The sequence below is a fragment of the Oryctolagus cuniculus genome, chromosome 1 (genome assembly GCF_051225735.1).
Source record: "Oryctolagus cuniculus isolate XC-2025 breed Fujian yellow rabbit chromosome 1, ASM5122573v1, whole genome shotgun sequence".
Classification (NCBI taxonomy): Eukaryota; Metazoa; Chordata; class Mammalia; order Lagomorpha; family Leporidae; genus Oryctolagus; species Oryctolagus cuniculus.
The window spans coordinates 88,021,515-88,043,256 of record NC_142867.1 but is presented as its reverse complement, the minus strand read 5'-3'; the positions used below and the strand labels follow the sequence as shown (position 1 = coordinate 88,043,256).

Here is a 21,742-nt window from a genome sequence, read left to right as displayed (position 1 = left end):
CCCCTTAGATGTTCCCCATAGATGTTCCTGGTGCATGCCGTCTCTCTCCTCCTTTATAGTCCTCCTCCGCCAATCCCAACTCGGCTGCCCACACGCCGAGTACGCTGCTCTCCAATCAGGAGCAAGTCCTACAGTTTATTGGTTGAACTGGAGGCAGCTGTGCGGAAGCTGTTTACTTCTCTCCCAGCGCCATATTGTGGGAGAGCAGATGCATAGAATAAGTCTTAATTCCAGTAACAGTCTAGTCCGGTTTGCTCCCCACAGATCCCCCTTTCTTTTTATTTTTGGCGTTGATACGCGCCTGTCTTCGGTGTCCCGCGGCACACACTCTGCTCTGCTTGCTAGAGTTGCCACAGGCTCTTACAAGTCCTATCCATCAGGCAAACCGAATCCGGGTCCTCTCTTCGCCATGTTGTGAGGAGGTTTTTAGGCGCTGATGCGTGCCTGTGTTCGGTGCCCTGCAGCGCATGCTTTGCTCTGCCTGCAGGGGCTTACAAGCTCTATCAGGCAAACCGAATCCAAGCCTTCTCATTGCCTTTTTGTGGGGAGGCCTTACTGATGTTAATTCGTGCCTGTCTTCGGTGACCTGCGGCGCATAAGCTGCTAGCCGCCGCAGGTGCTCATCGTGCTCATCGCCTCACTTAATCAGGCAGACCGAATCCAAGCTCTCACATTGCAGTGTTGTAGGGAGGCCTTTCTATTTCTCTATTTCTCTATCTCCGGGCATTCCTATTTCTCCCATTTTACTTCTATCTTCCAGCATTCCTATTTCTCTCACTTTACTTCTAAACTTCTGTTTCTCTTATCCCCGCAGCTTCCCGCTCTCATTCCATTTCTAAACTTCTGTTTCTCTTATCCCCACGGCTTCCCGGCTGCGCCCGCCCCGAGGCTCCTTCTCGGCAGCTTTCCGGCGCCTCGCCCTGCCGGCAGCTTCACGGCTCCGCGCGGCTTCGCGGCTCTGTGCGGCTCGGCTTTGCGCGCACACTCCGTGGTCTCCGCGCTAGCCCCGCATTCCCTATGTACTTGAGCCCCGCACGCTCTGTCTGCGCGCGGCGGCTTCCGCGAGTAACACAGCGTAGTTTACGTGTCCGCCACTAGCATTCAATCTAAGTTCCCCGGGCTAGCCTGGCGAATTCAACCCAGCATACGTCTCCGCCCCACGATCTGGCTTACGTTTCAGCTTCTGGTTTCAACTTTTCGCCCCCTATTCCCGGGCTAACTTGAGAATCCCAAAGTGGCTTTCGTATCCGCCTCGGCCTGCCCCCCGCGGCTTCAATTTCCCTAACATTTTTCTCTACCCGGTATGTTTCCCCAAGCTTTCTTCCAACAATATTCCTCCTTCATTTCTCCTGGCCTCTCCCCACAGTCCGTATCCAAGTCTAAGTTTCTTATAGGTTTCACTTTCACTTTCAACCTGCAGTCCGTATCTGAGTCTAAGTTTCTTCTTGCTTTCACTTTAAATCCTAACTTCTTTCCCACAGTCCGTATCCGAGTCCAAGCCTCCTCCAGGTTTCACTTTCGCTTTCAATCTCCTAGCTTCCCCGCCATAGTCCGCATCCGAGTCTATGAAAGCTTTCACTTTCGCTTTCAAATCCTAACTTCTTTCCCACAGTCCATATCCAAGTCTATGCCTAGGCTTTCAATAGCTTCTTCCGGCACCTTTCTCGTCCGGCTTTCCCCTAGGCTCTTCGCTAGTCTCTCTCTCCGGTATTTTCCTGCTTCTTCCCGTTTCTTCCCTCCTAAGTTTCCTATCCGTCCTGGGTTTCCTATCCGAGTCATTTCTTCCCTCCTAAGTTTCATATCCGAGTCACGGCCCCATTATGTCGCTCCCCGTCTTCATGGGGGAACGACATTAAACCCTGCCTAGGCTTCATATCCGAGTCACGGCACCATTATGTCGCTCCCCGTCTTCGTGGGGGAACGACACTAAGCCCTGCCTAGGCTTCATATCCGAGTCACGGCACCATTATGTCGCTCCCCCTCTTCGTGGAGGAGCAACACAGGACCCTGCGCTGTTCTTTCTGTCTGCTCGGCCCTCCCCGGGTTTGCTGCTGGTTCTTCCCGGGTTGGCTACTATCCCTTCCACCTCCGTGGAAGGGCAGTTCCCCCTGGCCGCATTCCCCACTTCCGCAGGGGAGCGGCACACCGCCGGCCGGCTCTTCTCGGGGGCTGCACAGGTGTTCCCTTAGATGTTCCCCATAGATGTTCCTGGTGCATTCCGTCTCTCTCCTCCTTTATAGTCCTCCTCCGCCAATCCCAACTCGGCTGCCCACACGCCGAGTACGCCGCTCTCCAATCAGGAGCAAGTCCTACAGTTTATTGGTTGAACTGGAGGCAGCTGTGCGGAAGCTGTTTACTTCTCTCCCAGCACCATATTGTGGGAGAGCAGATGCATAGAATAAGTCTTAATTCCAGTAACTCAGTCCAGTCCGGATTGCTCCCCACAGTCTAGTTGCCATTGCTCCAACAATTTTTGGCATCTCATTTTTGGAATTACTTTCAGAGTTTGCGGTACTTTTTATGTGAAATATTTTTAATGATAGTTAATTTTTATCTTACGAAGATTTCATTATGGAAATTGCTGAGTCATTTATAATTTAGACAAACACATGAAGTAGATGTTGAAGCCGCTCTTTGGAATAAAAGCATGAAACTTTTCATTTTAAATTTTTTTTTTATTTTCATGTTCTTGATACTATGCTTTTTAGAAAAACTCCAGGAATATTCTGTGCCATTGTAGAAGTACTGGGATAATCAGTCTTATGAGGTTATTTCTTTGAAAGGAATAGTAGTTAGTTGGATATATAAGCTTTTGCATATGTATTGTGAAGTCAGTGTTGTTATATTGTGATTTTACTTCTATTCCTTAGCAACTACAGATGTGGGTGTGTGTGTAATTATGTATGTTACTGTTTTCTTACCTGTCACTAATTGTTTCATAGGTTTGTGATAATTTTAATGAAATTCACCCTTTTCCTAAATTAGAAACTGATAGATTTTGTTTTCCTTTCCAATAACATGCTCTACTTTGCCAAGAAACTTATTTTTTCATCTTACTACATTATGGGGTTGTTAGTAAGTTTTCTGTTGGATTATACTATATCTTTAATGTTCCGTGGTTTAAGGCTTTGCCGTTTTACTAAAGAAGGTAGAGGCTACAATTTTCGTGGATAGGTTATCTCTCAATATTGCACTACTCTGTTTCTAACATCAGTTACAACTTTGAGATTTTTCTTGATTGGTCCTGTCATTTCTGTGTTCAGAATCCTTCTTTGCCTCATCTGGTGATCCCCTCCTGCTTTTCCATCCTTGATCCTTTTTTCCAGGTATAAATCTTTTTTTTCGTTTGTTTATTTGGAAGTTGGAGTTACAGAGAGAGGTAGAGAAATAAGAGAGAGGATTTCCATCCAATGGTTCACTCCCCAGATGGCCACAAGGGCCGGAGCTGTGCTGATCCGAAGCCAGAAGCCAGAAGCTTCTTCCTTGTCTCCCACGTGGGTGCAGGGGCCCAAGGACTTGGGCCATCTTCTTCTGCTTTCCCAGGCCATAGCAGAGAGCTGGATGGGAAGAGGAGCAGCCGGGACTAGAACCCGCGCTCACATGGGATGCCAGCGCTTCAGGCCGGGGCTTAACCCGCTACGCCACAGCGCCGGCCCCAGTATAAATCTTTTTTATACCATTTTTAGTCGCACATAAAAAAGTGTGCTGTCTCAGTGCCAGAGTTGGTCCTTACCAGGTTTATTTGCTTCAAGTCCCTTTTCCTTCATTCTTTCTGTACCGATTTAACCAGTTCTTCAGAATTTTATCATATCACATCTCTTAAGATAATTTCAGTGTAGCACTTGCCCTTCTGATCTTCCTCCATCTTTACACTTCTGCCAGTTATTTTTATCATTCATTTGGTACTAAATGAATACTACCTTGAATTTTTCTTAATATATGTATGTATTTCAGGTATAGACATATGATAATCTTTGGAAGTACATGACTGTGATTTTTCTTTGTATCCATTTCCACACAATTTATGGCATCAGAATAAATGTTCATATAATTATTTCATAGATGTTTAATGTTGTTAAATGTTGAATGTTCTAACATCTATACTCATATATTTCATGTGACTTTGCCTTTATGGATCATTTAATAAAGCAAAATAAACATTTTGAACCATTAATTGCTGTAACCTGGTTATCATCATTGTATTCCTAATAACTTTATTTTGTAGAAGCTTAGGTGAAAATGACACATGTAAGAAGATATGAAACAAGAAAAAATTCTAAAACTCAAGTGCCTGAGCAAAAATCTCGACTTGATTGGCGACGGACTAAAAGAAGTAATATATCACTGTTACTTGATAGTGATGAAGATCTTGATGGCGATGAAGAGCTTGGTAGTGATGAAGAGGTTGATAGTGATGAAAGTGTTGATAGTGATGAAGAGCTTGGTAGTAACAAGGGGCTTGATAGTAACAAAGCATTTGAAAGTAAGCCTCAATTAGTTAAAAATGAAAGAGATGACAGTGAACATCTCACTAACCCTGGCAACTGTTCAACATGTGAAGAAGTGAACAGAACCGAACATAGGAGTATTGACTTAATAGATTGTGAAAAGCATCCAAATCAAGAAGGAGATGATCTCAACAAACACGCTGGACAAATAATAGAGGATGATTTGGAAGAAGAACAAATCAAACGAGGGAAAAGAAAAAGGATATTTTCTGTGATGTATGACAGTGATGACAGTGAAGATAGTGATATCCTAGTTAGAAAAGTAGATGTTAAACGCCCACCTAGAATAGTTGAAGATGAATGTTCTTCAGGAGAAATGGAGCAAGAAAACCCTGAAAAAAGATCAGCTGCTCAAAAACGAGAACAATTTCAGAAGTTGAAAGAACTCTCAAAACGAAGAGCTCGACAGAGAAGCAGTAGTGGTAGAGATTTTGAGGTGTGTGTTGTGTTTTGTTGGTTCTACAATTTACTTATAGTATTTAATTTTATAAAAATCATAGCACTGAGTCTTAGTTCTCAGTAATACTAAAGTTTTTCAATCCAATATGCTGAAACATGCTTCACAGTGCTTTTGTATCTAGTATATTGTTTTGTCCTGAGCCTCCATGTATCTTTTTTCTAAAATTTATAGAGTATATGTTTTGTATAGCCTTTGCTGTTTTAACTTCTTATATTTTAATGTTAATTTTAAATATTTTATATCACTTATGAAGGTATAGTCTTCCTATCTTCAAAAGTTTAACATTTAACGTGATAAATTCTTCATTTTTAGCCCTAAAATATAAAGCTGATTTCTTTGTTTTTATGTATATATGTTGCATACTGACCACTTTAAAGGCATAAATCTACTAATGAATTTATTTTAATTTAATGAATTTATTTTAATTTAATTAGGACTCAGAAAAGGAATCCTGCTCAAGCAGTGATAATGATAATGATGAGGAAGACAATTATGAATATAATGAAGATGGAGATGATTACATTCTTGATGACTTCATAGTGCAAGATGAGGAGAGTGGGGATGAGAATGAAAACCAGCCAAGAAAAAAATTGACTACATCACCACTGAAATTAGTCGAACGGAATTCTCTTTGTAAGTTAAATATCAAGACAGTGTTATGATTGTTAATAATGGTATCGTATCAAATATCAAATCAGCTTTTAATGCCATGTTCCAAATCATTGGCTAGGGACTGTAGTTCCATTTTCAAATAACCTTATTAGTTTAGTAGTTTATTTCAGTAGTTTATTCCAGTAGTCATAAAAACCCTGTATACTCCTAAAAATTACTGACCTCAACAAGCCTTTATTCCTGTGGATTATGTCTGTCAATATATTTCCATTATAGAAAAACAAATTGAGAAATTTAAAAATATACTTAGGAAGTCATTTAAAATAACATTAGTGAATACATACTAACATTTTTTATGAAAAATTTATTTCCCCCAAAAAAGACTAGGATATCATTATTTTACATTCTTTTAAAAATCTTTGATGTCTATGGGGCTGGCGCCGTGGCTCAATTGGTTAATCCTCCGCCTGCAGCGCTGGCATCCCATATGAGCACCGGGTTCTAGTCCTAGTTGCTACTCTTCCAGTCCTGCTCTCTGCTGTGGCCCAGGAGGGCAGTGGAGGATGGCCCAAGTGCTTGGGCCCCTGCACCCACATGGGAGACCAGGAGGAGGCACCTGGCTCCTGGCTTCGGATCGGAGCAGCGTGCCAGCCGTAGTGGCCATCTGGGGGATGAACCAACAGAAGGAAGATCTTTCTCTCTGTCTCTCTCTCTCACTGTCTAACTCTGCCTATCAAATAAAAAAAAATCTTTGACATCTAGCTTAATAGAAGGTTGCTGCATTCTTTTTGAATTAATTATTTATTTAATTTGAAGTACAGAGAGTCAGGAACAAACAGGTCTTCCATCCACTTGTTCATTCTTGTAATGCCTTCAGTAGCAGGGCCTGAGCCAGGCCAAAGCTAGGATCCTGAAACTCAGTCCAAGTCTCGTATGTAGATGGCCATCCCTGCTGCCTCCCAGGATCTGCATTAGCAAGAAGCTGGAATCAGCAGTGGAGCCAGGACCTAAACCTAGCACTCTGATGTTATTTGTGCATCCCAAGAAACTGCTTAATACCTACCCTATGCTGCACTGTTATATCTACTTTTGCATTTAGTGTGCTATGTGATATGTTTATTTGGAAGAAATTTATGAAGACAATTTTACTTCACACCCTTAAGAGGTAGCTGGAAAAAGAGAGGAATGTTTTAATAGTGTTTTCAAAATAATTGTGAGTATTCTCTTTTGATACCACATGAACAAATGGTAGTCTCTAAAAGGTTAGTAGAAATATGGAATCTGAAGCCATACAGATGAATTTTTTAGTGCTCACTCATATTACAATCTAATGGTCTGTCTTGCATTTTGTTTTTTTTTTAATGCTTTTCTTTAATAAATACAATTTTCATAGGTACAGCTGTAGGAATAAGTGGTTCTTACCCCCATGGCCACCCTCCCACCCACACTCGCGTCCCACCTCCTACTCCCTCTCCCATCCCATTCTTCATTAAGATTCATTTTTAATTATTTTTATATACAGTAGTCCAACTCTGTACTAAGTAACAGTTTTAACAGTTTGTACCACACACACGCACACACACACATAAAATATGAAGTACTGTTTGATGACAAGTTTTACTGTTAATTCTCATAGTACAGCTCATTAAGGACAGAGGTCCTTCATGGGGAGTAAGTGCATGGTGACTCCTGTTGTTAACAATTGACACTCTGGCCGGCACCGCAGCTCACTTGAGAAACTAGAGTTTCTTAACTTGTTAATTTCTAGCTTCCTTGTATGTGGTCAGAAAAAATACCTGGTATGTTTTCATTTTTTTTTTTTAATTTGCTGGGACTTGTTTAATGCCTTAGCATATGGTCTGTCCTAGAAAAAGTTTCATGCACTGATGAAAAGAATGCATATTCTTCAACAGTAGATATCTATGAATATATCAATGAGGTCCGTTTGATCCATAGTATAAATTAACTCTGTTGTTTCTTTTTTGATTTTATGTTTAGTTGATCTGTCCATTGATTAAAGTAGGGTGTTGAAGCCCCCCATTATTATAGCATTGGAGTCTGTGTATCCCTGTGGATACATTAACATTTGTTTTAAATAGGCAGGCATTCTGGCGTTGGATGTATGAACATTTACTATAGTCACATCTTCTTGTTGAATTGATCCATTAATCATTACATAATGCCCTTCTTTGTCTCTTTTAACAGTTTTTGTGTTAAGGTCTATTTTGTCTGATATCGGGGTATATACATCTGCTTGTTTGTTGTTGCCATTAGCATGAAATATCTTTTTGAATCCTTTCACTTTCAGTCTGTATGTATCTTTGTTGGTGAGGTATGCTTCTTTTAGGCAGCAAATAGATGGATTTAGTCAGTCTGTATTTTTTAATTTATGAATTCATAAATGAGAGCTTTGTGGGGTATACTATTTTGCATTGACAGTTTTTTTTCTTTGAGGACTTGGATTATGTCTCTTTATTGACACCTAGCCTCTAAGGTCTTCTAGTGTGAAATTAGCTGTTATTGTAATTGAAGATCCTCTGAAGGTAATCTGGTATTTCTGTCACACATTTTAGAATCTTTTCTTTATATTTTACTGTTGAAAGTTTGACCATAATGTGTCATAGTGAAGGTCTTTTCTGATCATGTCTATTAGGAATTCTATGTGCTTCCTATGTTTGAGTGTTCCTTTCTTTCCCCCTAATTAGGGAAGTTTTCTACTATTATTTCACTGAATAGGCCTTCTAATCCATTTTCTTTGGACACATCTTCAGGAAATCCTAAGACATGTTGGGTAGTTTGATGGTATCCTATAAATCTCAAATGCTATTTTCAGGTTCTCTCATTTTTTTCATCTTTCTTTTGGCTGAGATATTTCCAAAGATTCGTCTGCTAGCTCAGATTTTATTTCTTTTTTGCAAAGTTTTTTTGAAAGAGATACAGAGAGAAAGAGAGAGAGAGAGAGAGAGAGATTTTCCATCCACCGGTCACTTCCAAATGGCCACAATAGCCAAGGGTATTCCAGGCCAAAGCCAGGAGTTTTTCCCCTGCCTCCTACATGGGTATCAGGGGCCTATGGACTTGGGTTGTCTTCTGCTGCTTTCCAAGGCATATTAACAGGAAACTGGATTGGAAATTGTGCAGCTGGGACTCAAACCCATATGGAATGCTGACACAGCAGGTGGCAGCTTATCCTTCTATGTCATGGTGCTGCCCTCTATCTCAGATGTTCTTTCTTCTGCTTCATGACTCCTGTTATTCAGGCTTAACATTGTGTGTGTTTTCTGTTTTTTTGTTTGTTTGTTTGTTTGTTTTGAAGATTTATATATTTATTTGGAAAGCAGAGTTACAGAGAGGCAGAGGCAGAAAGAGTCAGGTCTTCTGTCTGCTGGTTCACTCTCCATGGCTGCAATGGCTGGAGCTGGGCCAATCCAAAGCTAGGAGCCAGGAGTTTCTTCCAGGTCTCCCATGTTGGGGGAGGGGCACAAGGACTTGGGGCATCTTGCACTGCCTTCCTAGGCCATAGCAGAGAGCTGGATTTGGAAGTAGAGCAGCCGGGTCTCAAACCAGTGCCCATATGGGATGTGGCACTGCAGGTAGCAGCTTTACCCACTATACCACAGTGTTGGCCCCATGAATTTTCTATTTAAAATATTGAATTCTTCATTTCTAGTGTTTCAGTTTGGTTTCTCTTTAATATCTCTATCTCCTGGCAGAATTTTTCACCCATATGGAGAATGGATTTGTTTATCTCATGGTTTTTTTTCTCTTTTTTTAAGTAATCTTATGATAATTCTTTTGACTTCATTTTCAAGAACTTCATGAATCTCTTCATATTCATATTCTAGTATTGAAGTGATATTATGTTCCTTTTGGGATATTATCTTGTATTCCTTGTTCTTGTTTCTTGTATTTCTATATTTTTAGGCATTTCTGGAAACACTTGTGTATTTTTTCCTCTGATGGCTTTTATCTTTGAAGTTGACTCTTTGGCTTAGTGGAGTGTATGCTCCCTCAGTTGATATCCAGAAGCATGTTCTGAGTAGGACTGGAGAGCTCTGGTCAGTTCTCGACGATGGGGTAAGTGTCCAGGTTGACACCCATGTTGGGTGTGGTAGATATCCTCTATTGTCAGCAGCAGGAAGAGTATGGTCACTTCTGCTGGTATAATCACAGCCTCACCACCTACCTCTCTTCCAAGATGATCAATGCCCAGGATTAGCCACAGTAGTTAAGCCCCTCTCACGCAGGTGCATGAACCACACGAGGATCTGTGTGGTCCTCAGTGTGAGCACAGAATCCTCTGCAGTGACCCAACAGTGGCAGTCAGGAAAACTGAAGACTCTGAAGCCAGCCACAGTGATGGTGCAGAGACCCAGATCCATTCCACATCATATCGTGCAGTCACAGAATTCTCAGTTAGCACACAAGGCTCTCACAGTCCAGGGTGCAGGGGATCCACTCCCAGCCTTGTGAGCCTGCCTTGTCCAGAGAAAGAGAGCAGTTATTCCCAGAGCCAGCTGCCTGTGCTTCACCTTGGCAGTTTGAGACCTGGACCCTGTGATGGAGTGGAAGAATAGGATCTCCTCACAGTCCTAAATGGGTGTCTAGCCCCCTGCCAGCCCTCCAGGTCAAACTCCAATCAGTGGGGAACTTGGATTTATTTTTCTGATCAAATCCCCTACAGCATTAGCCCGTGAGCCCTGAAAGCCTCTCCTTGCATGAACTTGGCGCTCTCTCCATGCTGGTCTCTGGGTGCCCTTGTAAGGAGACGGGGAGTAAGAAATGTGCTTTACAGGGTTAGGTGGGACAGTCCCCTGCTAGAGTTCCATATTGCCTTCACAGTCATTGTGGTCTGCAGGGTTCTCCTCGGGTGTTATCACCAGTGACACAGGCCGCAGCAGTCTCCTCTCCCCTCGCTCTCAGAAGATGGCATTCCCATCAGTCCCACGTGGTGTCCCTGCTCACTGCTGCATGTGTGTACTGTCCGTGCTGCTCCATGATGTCTCTCTTCTTTCTGTAGAATTTCCACTGCTAATTTCTTTCCAACTCTCACCTGGGAATGCACTTCCTCTGCTTTTTCTTCTGTTATCTTCCCCTAGTCAAAATCAGCACATCTTTGCCCTATTCAGCCATCTTGGAATCCTCATCCCTGTTTCTTACTGACATTATAAAGCATCATACTTGTAAGGTCACTTCTGCTGGTGTAATCACAGCCTCACCACCTACCTCTCTTCTAAGATGATCAATGCCCAGGATTAGCCACAGTGGTTAAGCCCCTTGTATAAGGCTCTTGTATCTATCAGTCTAGTGAAATTTCTCTTGCTAAAGTTACTGATTGATTTCTAGTTGCCCAAATACTACTCAGTTTTTCTGCTAACTGGATATTGCTATGTCCTTTGCTACCATTATCTAATCTTATGTTTAGAACAACCTTTTTTTAAGATTTATTTATTTATTTGAAAGGCAGAGTTACAGAAAGGCAGAGGCAGAGAGTGAGAGAAAGGTCTTCCATCGGCTGGTTCATTCCCCAGATAGCCACAATGGCCAGAGCTGCACCGATCCAAAGCCAGGAAGCAAGAGCTTCCTCTGGGTCTCCCACGTGTGTGCAGGGGCCCAAGGACTTGGGCCATCTTCCACTGCTTTCCCAGACCATAGCAGAAAGCTGGATTGGAAGTGGAACAGCCAGGAATCGAACTGGCGCCAATATGGGATGCTGGCACTGCGGCATTCACTTTACCTGCTACTCCACAGCGCCAGCTGCAGAACACCCATTTTTAGCCTCTGTGGTACCTGTCTCTGGACTTTCCTGTATTATTACTTGTCTTGTTTTTCCACTTGCCATGTAAATTTTGCTGGATCCAAGAATTCCATATTCAACTATCTTCATTTTACCTCTGCCATGGACAATCTGTTTCCCGTTACTTCAGCCCAGTGTATAAGCAAAATTCTTCAGACTTTTTTTAATCTCCAAGATTTCTCCTGAATGTAAGATCCTATTTTGCATCATCTTATTGAACATGTCTTTCAGACATCTCAAACTTAGTCTGTATAAACTGAATGGCTAAGAGCACTAAGGAATTTTTCGTGGGGATACAACTGTTGTGGTAATTACATAATAAAACACATTCATCTTGGAACTGAACATTTAGAAAAGTGAACTTTATGGTTCTTAGGAAAGTAAATCCCAACAAAAATAAGTCAACTGGGCACCCCCACTTCAAAAAGAAAAAAAAAGTGGTTAACCAACTTCCTCTTTTGTGTCCCTAGAAGCCTTTAGTGTTTCTGACATGTTGTAGGAATTTGTTAGTTAGATGGATAATTAAGATAAGCATTTTGCATGAAGACCTTTGAGTTTTGTAATTCAAGACTCAGAAATGTTGGATGGATGTGACTGGATTTTTTCAAACATCAGAAGGAAAAAAATTATGTATTTTGCAATAGTAATTGATGATTTAGTTAAGCTTTATAATTGTCAAGTTTATGTTTCATATGAGTACGATAAATTTACTATAGGTAATTTTTATTTGCTAAGGAATTATGTTCTAAGAGTTGCTGTAAGTTAATTCTCATATCAAAGTATATTTTCTCATTAAAGACATAACCCGTATAATGAAATAGAAACCACAGTCTGTGACCTGTGTTAAGTGGTAATTAAGTTAGGATTCCCAGATTTATTCTCCAGCCAATGTATATAACAACACTGACACCTGACAACCACTTATGCTTGCATATTATCAGAATTTGAGGGACACTGCTAACTAAAAATCAGTGTAAAGTGAAGAATCATAGTCCGTGGTCTGCATTTTTTGCTTTTCTCATGTGAGTACTTCTACTTGTAAGAAAATATTTTGTCATCTCCGCATTATCCAAGGTTCTGGCTCTAAGAGATGCTTCTGTACCACCCCAGTTTTAGCCTTGCTCCATGGTTGATGCAGTTGAAGAAAGTTACAGCCTTCTCCCCTTTTCAACAATCCATATTACTGTAGATAGATAGATCCTATCCTTCCACTCCATCACAGGGTCCAGGTCGAAATCAGACCAGAAATTTGGTAGAAATCAGACCAGCAGTTGTTCCCTGTGTATTAGATCTGTATAGTTCACAGGCTAACAATGTGCACCAGTACAAAAATAAGGAAAGCATTCACACTTGTAAATAATAAAGATTACATTATTTTTCTACCATCCAGTGATAGGCTCACAGTGACAAAAACAAGTATTGGAGATAAGAGTATGTTTCAGCCTATTAATGCCTTCTTAGAATACTGGAAGTTAGCCTAAGTTAATATCAACTTCATCACCATAAAGAAGTTAAAAGAGGACATTCTATCAACAAAATGAAGAGAGGGCCTAAGAACAGCCTCAACCATTTATAGTGAATATTAAGTCTTAGAACTTTCTGCCTTGTTCTGTGATAGTTGAAAATACCAGCAAAATAATATTGCAACATAAGGTAAAGATAGAGGAAGTAAGTGCCTGTCAAAAAATGTTTGTTTAAGGGCGGCGCCGCAGCTCACTTGGCTAATCCTCCACCTGTGGCGCTGGCACCCCGGGTTCTAGTCCCAGTTGGGGTCCTGGATTCTGTCTCAGTTGCTCCTCTTCCAGTCCAGCTCTCTGCTGTGGCCCAGGAAGGCAGTGGAGAATGGCCCAAGTGCTTGGGCCCTGCATCCGTATGGGACACCAGGAGGAGGCACTGGCTGTAGCGGCCATTTTGGGGGGTGAACCAATGGAAAGGAAGACCTTTCTGTCTCTCTCTCTCTCTCACTGTCTAGCTCTGCCTGTCAAAAAAAATGTTTGATTAAAGGAAACAAGAAAATTGTTTAAAATGTTTGCTTTAAAATCTGTGAAAAATAAGTTGGAAGTCTTGAGAACAATTTAAGTGCAAGGGAGTTAAAAAGATAAGAAATGCCAGAAAATTAAAAATGTGAAGTCAGAAATAAAATCTATATTGAAAGAGAGAGCAAAAGTAATACTACATAAAGTCTCATCAGTGAGATAGAAGCTATACCGAAGAACTTCTGCTGATTAGAAAAGGAAAATTGATGAGGAAGAAGATAGTATCTAAGGAACTAGAACTAAGATCATATTTCACACATCCTTGGAGGGGAAAATACAGAACAAATGGAAATCTAAAGGAAGACAGTTTTCTATGTTTAATGACATAAAAGAAGAGTTGAATGAACTAGATGTTCGACCATTTTTTTGGATGGGAAAACATAATAAGATATGAATTAAAAGGTAAAATAGAGGGCTGGCACCGTGACTCACTTGGTTAATCCCATATGACTGCTAGGTTTTGTCCCAGTTGCTTCTCTTCCACTCCAGCTCTGTGCTGGGACCCGGGAGGGCAGTGGAGGATGGCCCAAGTACTTGGGCCCTGCATCCGCATGGGAGACAAAGAGGAAGCACCTGGCTCCTGGCTTCGGATTGGCGTAGCTCTGGCCATGACGGCCATTTGGGGGGTGAACCAACGGAAGGAAGATCTTTCTCTCTCTCTCTCTCACTGTCTAACTCTATCTGTCAAATAAATAAATTTTAAAAAAGATACAATAGAAGAAAATATTTTTGAATCATTTTCATAATATGTAACCTATATATGCAAATTAAAAAGGCTCACATTCCCAATAAATGTGATGAAAATACCTTTGCAAATCGTTGTATGCAGTAACTTATTAGAATAAGGAAAAATACCCTGAACCGTTCTTTTTAGAAATGTAAAAATGGTGTATATTAGTAACTACATTAAAATGTCAAAAAACTAAGATACTAAAAAGACAGTTGTAACATTCAATGCCCATACCTGGTGTTGAAAAACAAGCAAGTCTTTAAATTAGGAATAGGGGCACATGTCCTTCACATGACAGTACTTTAAGCCAGTAGCCAATATAACACTGAAAATAAAGCACTAGGTATATTGTATTCTTTTTAAAATGAGGAAGATAAGAATAGTTTCTGCCTTGTGCTAGGTGTTTTGAACAATGCAATCAACCAAATTTTTTTTACTTTAAGATGGGGTGAAATCAATATGTATTAATGTTTAATTTTTCAGTTATGCTGTACTTTAAGATTTATTTATTTATTTGAAAGGCAGAGTTACAGAGAGGGAGAGGTCTTCCATCCACTGGTTCATTCCCCAAATGGCCACAATGGCTGAAGCCAGAAACTTACTCCAGGTCTCCTGTGTGGCTGCAGGGGCCCAAGAACTTGAGCCATCTTTTGCTGCTTTCCCAGGCCATAGCGGAGAGCTGGATCAGAAGTAGAGCAGCCAGGACTAGAACTAGCACCCATATAGGATGTTGGCACTGCAGGCCGGGGCTTTAAACCACTGTACCACAATGCTGGCCCCTTACGGCAATTATTTTTAAGAACATAGATAGGCCCTTTCATTTCTAAGGAACTCATTGCAAATTATCTACTATTGTCGTTATCATCATTTACTTTTTTTTTTTTAAATATTGTATTTATTTTATTTGAGAGGTAGAGTTACAGACAATGAGAGGGAGAAACAGAGAGAGGTCTTCCCTCCATTGGTTCACTCCCCAGATGGCCACAATGGTCAGAGCTGTGCAGATCTGGAGCCAGGACTCAGGAGCCTTCTTCTGGTCTACCACGTGGGTGTAGGGGCCCAAGCATTTGAGCCATCTTCCACAGCTTTCCCAGACCATAGCAGAGTGCTGGATTGAAAGAGGGGCAGCCAGGACTAGAACCAGCACCCATATGGGAAGCCAGCACTGCAGGCAGAGAATTAACCTACTGTGCCATGGCGCCGGCCCCCATCATTTACTTTCTTTACCAGTTTATGTTAGTCACTTTAGTACATCCATCTGTGTGTCCTTTAAAGAGAATGCATATTACAAGTTCCTTTCTGTAACAGGTGTTTATTACAATGGTTAAGTTGCCTGGGTTCAGTTCCTGGCTGCAGCTTCCTCTCAGTGCAGACCCTCAGAGACAGCCATGATGGCTCAAATAATTGGTTTCCTTGTAGGAGACCTGGATTCAGTTCCTGGCTCCTGACTTTAATCAGGGCCACACCTTAGCTTTTGCAGGCATTTGGGGAGCGAGCCAGTGAGTGGGTGCTTTGTCTCTCTGGCTCTCAAAAATACAAGTTTCTCGGCCGGCGCCGCGGCTCACTAGGCTAATCCTCTGCCTTGCGGCACCGGCACACCGGGTTCTAGTCCCGGTCGGGGCACCGGATTCTGTCCCGGTTGCCCCTTTTCCAGGCCAGCTTTCTGCTGTGGCCAGGGAGTGCAGTGGAGGATGGCCCAAGTGCTTGGGCCCTGCACCCCATGGGAGACCAGGAGAAGCACCTGGCTCCTGCTTTCGGATCAGCGCGGTGCACCGGCAGCAGCACGCCAGCCGTGGTGGCCATTGGAGGGTGAACCAACAGCAAAGGAAGACCTTTCTCTCTGTCTCTCTCTCTCACTGTCCACTCTGCCTGTCAAAAAATAAAAAATACAAATAAAAAAAATAAATAAATAAAAAGTAACTCAGCCAAAGAAAGTAAAACATAAAAAAAAATTGTTTCTCTAAAGCGTAGAAAAGTTTTATCAATAATTTAGCAACCAAAATATAAGGAAAGGGTTTGTGTTCAATTCCATTTTACTTTTTCGCTTCAGCTGGAAGGAACCTTCATATCCACTCATGGTTGCTAATGATATCTTCTTCAGTCTTTTGTAAACATCTTCCTCATTTCTTGAGATACTAGGATACCCTTAAAACTGTCTTCAGAAGTGCATACAGCAGGGTTGGGATGGATTAAGGAAGGAGTCCTGTTTGATAATGTTTCCACAGCCATAGTAAACCCCGGCCGGACCTAAAGTAAGGCTCTTCTCTCTTACCACTACCTTGCCTGTCAGAACACGTGATTTTATGTACAATTTCATAGTAATGGAAAAGCAGGTTTTATTATGTGATATGAAAAAGGGAAGATAGCATTTCTAAAAGGTTGTGGAAAATTCACAATCAGGAACAGCAGAAGGGGAAATGAAGTTTTTGTTATAATCATTGTGGTTGTGGCTAGGGTAGCAATTTCCTGGACAGTTTAATATGTAATGTGTTTTAGAGAATAGGAACTTTAAACAGTCTACCTTTGGAGGTTTTCTTTCTTACTTTCTCTTGTTACCAAGTTGATAATTGAACTTAGGTGCACAAGGAATGTTACTGAGTTTTTCATGACATCTCTTTTTTTTTATTCTTTTGGTTTTCACTGACAACATCTCTTACTATTCTCTGAGCAGTTCACCCTTAATGAGTTTGGGAAGTGATGATTTTAAATAACAACTGGAGTCTGGGTTAGAGGTCATTGAATCTGGAAAATAGAGATTTTGCTCAGTAACTAGATGAATCACAAAGGCAACTATAAAATTGAGATGATAAGGTATTTCTTCTGCTTATAATATTAATGTTAGAATTGGGAAAAGGATCCTGTTGTACACAGAGAACTGTTTTGTCTACTAAATCCTAATAATTTTTTAAAATTAATTTCAGATTCTTTTAGTGACCCCTATAGTCACTTTGAAAGAGTTGTGAAGGCTCTTCTGATCAATGCTTTAGATGAATCTTTTCTGAAAACATTGTATGGTAAGTTAATAGTGTGAATGGAATGACTTTTTTCCTTTTCCCCATTATTAAACAATCTCACTTTTAAAACTATGTAAATGAAACAGAGCCAAAGAGAGCTATTCTTAAGGCCTCCCTCTTGAATCAACTATATAAAAACTTCACTCATTTAATAAAACTTGTTATTGTTTATTTTTTGAGATATGTGGAAGGTAAGTGTGTGACAAGTCCTTACCCTGAAAGACTTCACAATGCCTTTGAGGAACAAGACAAACACTCATAAAATAGTAGGGTTCTCCTATACACATGGGCTGTCCCAATCCCTCTAAGCCCTTTGAATGTCAGTAAAAGTTGCATGCTGTTTTATGCTTTTGTACTTTTGCTCTTGCTGTTCCTTTAGAATACAGTCTCTTTTTAACCTGGATTTTCTAGGTGCATTTAAAAACATCTCTGCTATAAAAGCTATGTAATATCACTCTCTCAGATTCATGCCACCATGATCTGGAGTATGGTGGCATTCATATATATGTAGCTTTAATGTATCAACAGTGTGTTTTCACTTTTTGCCCTTACTAGATTGTGAGAAGAATTATATATATATATACACACACATATATACATACATATATATATATATATATATACACACACACGTATCTTTTACATCTAGCTCAGAATCTGACATCTACTAGGCTAAAAAATGTGCTGGATTAAATACCTACATAAATGCCTGAATAAGATTTCATTCTCTATTATTGAATAAATATTTATTGAATACACACTATGAGCCATCCCTGGGTTTATGAAAATGACTAAGGTACTAGATTCTGTCCTTCCTATTGCTTTAAGTCTTAATGGGAGAGATAAGGTGACAAAGGAGTAAACTAATATGTAACAATATAATGAATTTCAACTAGTGATTAATTCTTGGAAAAAATACTATAGTAGGGTAAAGACAGAATGATAAGGGAAAGTAGAGTCTACATATTCTTTGTTAGATTGCTCAAAGGAGTGTCTGAAGGTGTAACTTCTGAACCTGACTGAAGTGAGGGAGGAGATTAAACATGAATTCTATAGAGGTCACAGCCAGTACTACAACTCTTAGGAAAGAATAAGTTAGGTATGTTAAAAATCAACTAGGGGACTTCAGGGAATTTGGAGAAGATACAAATTCAGAACACTATGTAGGAGAAAAGAGGACTTTGTAAGTCATAGTAAATGAGGTTTGAATTTGTAGTGACCTAAAGAAACATAAATTTATTAGCTACATTCTTTAAAAAAACTTCAAAAGCAGGAAAACAAAGCTTGACTTTAGGACTATGACAGATACATATGAAATAGAGAATATAACATGAAACAAATTGAGAAGGCAGAAATGAGAGTTGCATGCTGAAGGGGAGTGAGAAGGTCTGACTAGAGAAGAGAGTTCTGATTTGTTGGAATGGGGCCAGTGGGGCCAGTAGCACAGGGGCCTGGAAAACCTACAGAAAGCATTGAGTTTTATCTAGAATGAAGTGATTATTTGTGTCAGTTTTGTGTAGGAAAATAAAACATAATTTTACAAGCTTTTTTTATCTAGCTTTTTTCATTATCAGAAAATAATGTTAAAGTTCAGTGTTTACAAGGAACACTTGAATCTTTTACCCCATTTCCTTCCCCTGATGCTCTGAATGGGATTTTTTTTTTCACTTGATTTTTTTTTTTTCTAATTTAAAGTGTTTCCAACCAACCAATCACGTATATTCCCAAAACTAGGGAAGTTTTCAACTGTTTAAATATTTCATGTGCACGGAGTATTTTTTTATTGATCCCTAAACAGATGGCACCAGGCAAAAATCATATGCAAGAGATATGTTGACCTCTCTTCATTATTTGGATAACCACTTTGTTCAGCCTCGTCTGGAGAATTTATATTCTAGAAGTCGTTGGAAACAACAATATAAGGTACAGAGTTTGTTTTTTAATCACTGGGAGGGTTTGGGGACAGCAGACCTGCCAGGATTCAACATTATTTCAAGCTCAACAGTCTTCAGAAGTTTTGCCATGCTGCTCTGCTAAATAATCAGATTATTTCTCTCCTAAAGGCTGTTACTGTTTTAATTATCCATACCACCTACATCTCTCCAGTACTTAAGTAATTTAAATGATACCTTTAGAATATCTCTAGAGGTTAACCTGTCTTTTAAAATGAGGAGATTGTCTCACAGGATATTTGTTAATTGTTTCAGTAAAGAGAGTTCGATAGCCAAAAAAGTTTCTTTACTAGATGATTTTTCAGCAACGTTAATATGTGAATCTATATTGTAAATCTTCAAGAGGAGATACAGAATGCAGTACTTTCCAAATTTGAGTTTTACTATGAGGCTTTTCATGAAACACCTGTTGTTATGTCCTGGGACACTTGATTTCTATAAAACATAGTTTGGGAAAGACCCCCTGGGTAATGTTTGACACCTTTCTCCACCTTCAGATTTTGTGATTTTACCAATTTGTAGAAACACTTTTTCAATCTGTAGGATTAATTTGATTCCATGTTACCTCTAGATTGTTTTGTGTTACCTATTAGAACAGGATAGACTGTATTGTATTTAATGGTCTACCTCCCAGCTTCTACCATTCTTTGTTCTAATGATTAGCAAGAGGAAAATTAGAAACCTAACAGAAATTCAAGATCCTTATAATCCTTCTGGGACTTAAATAATTAGCTACTTTACCTTATTCATGTCAGCTGATTTGCTTTCATCCAAAATCTGTTCAATCTTGAAGTACCTGATGATAAATTAGCAGAGATCATTAGGTTAAGAAACAGTTGTAGGGGCCAGGGTTGTGATATAGAAGGTTAAGCCACTGCCTGGGATACCTGCATTTCATATAGTTGGTTTGTGTCCTGGCTGCTCCACTTTCAATCAGGCTTCCCTCTGATGTGCCTGTAAAGGCAGTGGAAGATGACCCAAATGCTTGGTGCCCTGCAATGTATGTGGAAGACCTGGTTGAAGTTCCTGGCTTCGAACTAGCCTGGCCCAGCGCCGGCCATTGAGGCCATCTGAGGAGAGAACCAGCAGATGGAAGATCTCTGTCTCTCATTGTCTCTGTGTAACTCTTTCAAAATAAATAACTCCTTTAAGGTAGAGAGAGAGATAGTTGTAGAATTCTAAAAAGAGAAGTCTTCAAATTAGAGGATGGCTTAAATTTAAGGATCATCCTGTGTGTGCGTGTGTTTTTTTTTTTACTTTCAGTAAGTTTCTAAACTGAACCCCAATTTCCTTTTCATATACAGAAAATAGCTACTTTAAAATGAAATATTCATTTACCTGGAACTTTAAGTACATGGCATAGCTCTTAGGAAATGGCATGAATATTTTTTCTTTTTTTTTTTTTTTAAGATTTACTTATTTTACTTGAAAGTAAGAGTTACACAGAGAGAGGAGAGGCAGAGAGAGGTCTTCCATCTAGTGGTTCACTCCCCAATTGACTGCAACAGCCAGAACTGTGCCGAAGCCAGGAGCTTCTTCTGGGTCTCCCAAGTGGGTGCAGGGACCCAAGGACTTGGGCCACCTTCCACTGCTTTCCCAGGCCGTAGCAGAGAGCTGGATCGCAAGAAGAGCAGCCGGGACTAGAACCTCAGGCCAGGGTGTTAACTCGCTTCGCCACAGTGCCAGCCGCATGAATATTTTTTTTCTTTTACGAAAAGATAGCATATTATTTCACTCTTACTAAGTAATGTAATCAAAGGAAACATAAAGAAGTCACTACTTTTCCCATTTTGAAGATGAGGAAATTGTGATTCAACAAAATGAAGTTACATAAAGTACAACAGCTAGCAATTAGGCTAATATTTAACCATGCAATCTATTGGTTTGTCTAAAACCTGTACCTGTATGCTATTCTGTGCCTTAACTTAATATAGTAAATTTACTGAATTTGGATAAATTAATATGGAAATAATAAATATCAACTACAAAAAAACATATCTGAAAAAGTTAAATATATAAATTCTTCAGTAAGATTTTTAGGATGAGCTATATAAAGGTGCAAAAGAAAAAGAGATAATATGACAAACAAAATCCAGAGGAAAATATCAGTAGTTTAAAGTTTATTTTTCACTTACACAAGTATATCCAGTTCGAGTTTTCAGGAGTGCCCCACTCATTCATAGGCACTTAGGGAATCAGTATGAGAAAGCTTTCATTTCAGGTGTTTCGTCTCACCCAGGTGATAAGTCACCCATTCAGTCTAAATTTCAACCTGTAAGCGACACATGTCATGAAGTATAAGAAATATGGACGGTAGACCCCCCCCAAAAAAAAAAGTCGTTTTTAATTACGCAAGGTCAAAAGAAAACAATTAGTGTACTGTACACTTAATTACTATCAGACTGGTAGATGACGTTAGTATGAATTAGTTACTATGCTAATATGCTCATTGTGTACATTTCAAATAATTGTGGTAGAACCTAACCTACACTACTATTTAGAATACTAGTATTTAGATAGTAGTGTCTGTCTTAGAGCATAAGTAGAAATATTCAGGTGCAAGTAATTTCACACTTAATATAGCTTATTTGTGAATGCCAAGTATTTTCTCAGTTTTACTCCTTGATAACCCA

At 40.0% G+C, this 21,742-nt stretch overlaps 1 protein-coding gene across 4 annotated transcripts in view; it reads left to right on the top strand.

Moving 5' to 3' along the window:
• The window catches only part of CCDC82 (coiled-coil domain containing 82), a 51,390-nt gene that overhangs the window by 5,836 nt on the left and 23,812 nt on the right, over positions 1–21,742 (top strand). For 2 of the 4 annotated variants that reach the window (XR_011390282.2, XR_016233971.1), the window contains 5 exons: positions 4,226–4,944; positions 5,403–5,601; positions 9,505–9,657; positions 17,065–17,157; positions 18,956–19,080. Coding sequence is in view for 2 of the 4 variants with exons in the window: in XM_051820387.3 (XP_051676347.3) it covers positions 4,240–4,944; positions 5,403–5,601; positions 17,065–17,157; positions 18,956–19,080 (1,122 nt within the window). In the remaining 2 variants the exon portion in view is untranslated. The remainder of the gene's footprint in view (positions 1–4,225; positions 4,945–5,402; positions 5,602–9,504; positions 9,658–17,064; positions 17,158–18,955; positions 19,081–21,742) is intronic. The other 2 variants (XM_051820387.3, XM_070077228.2) reach the window with 1 other exon arrangement.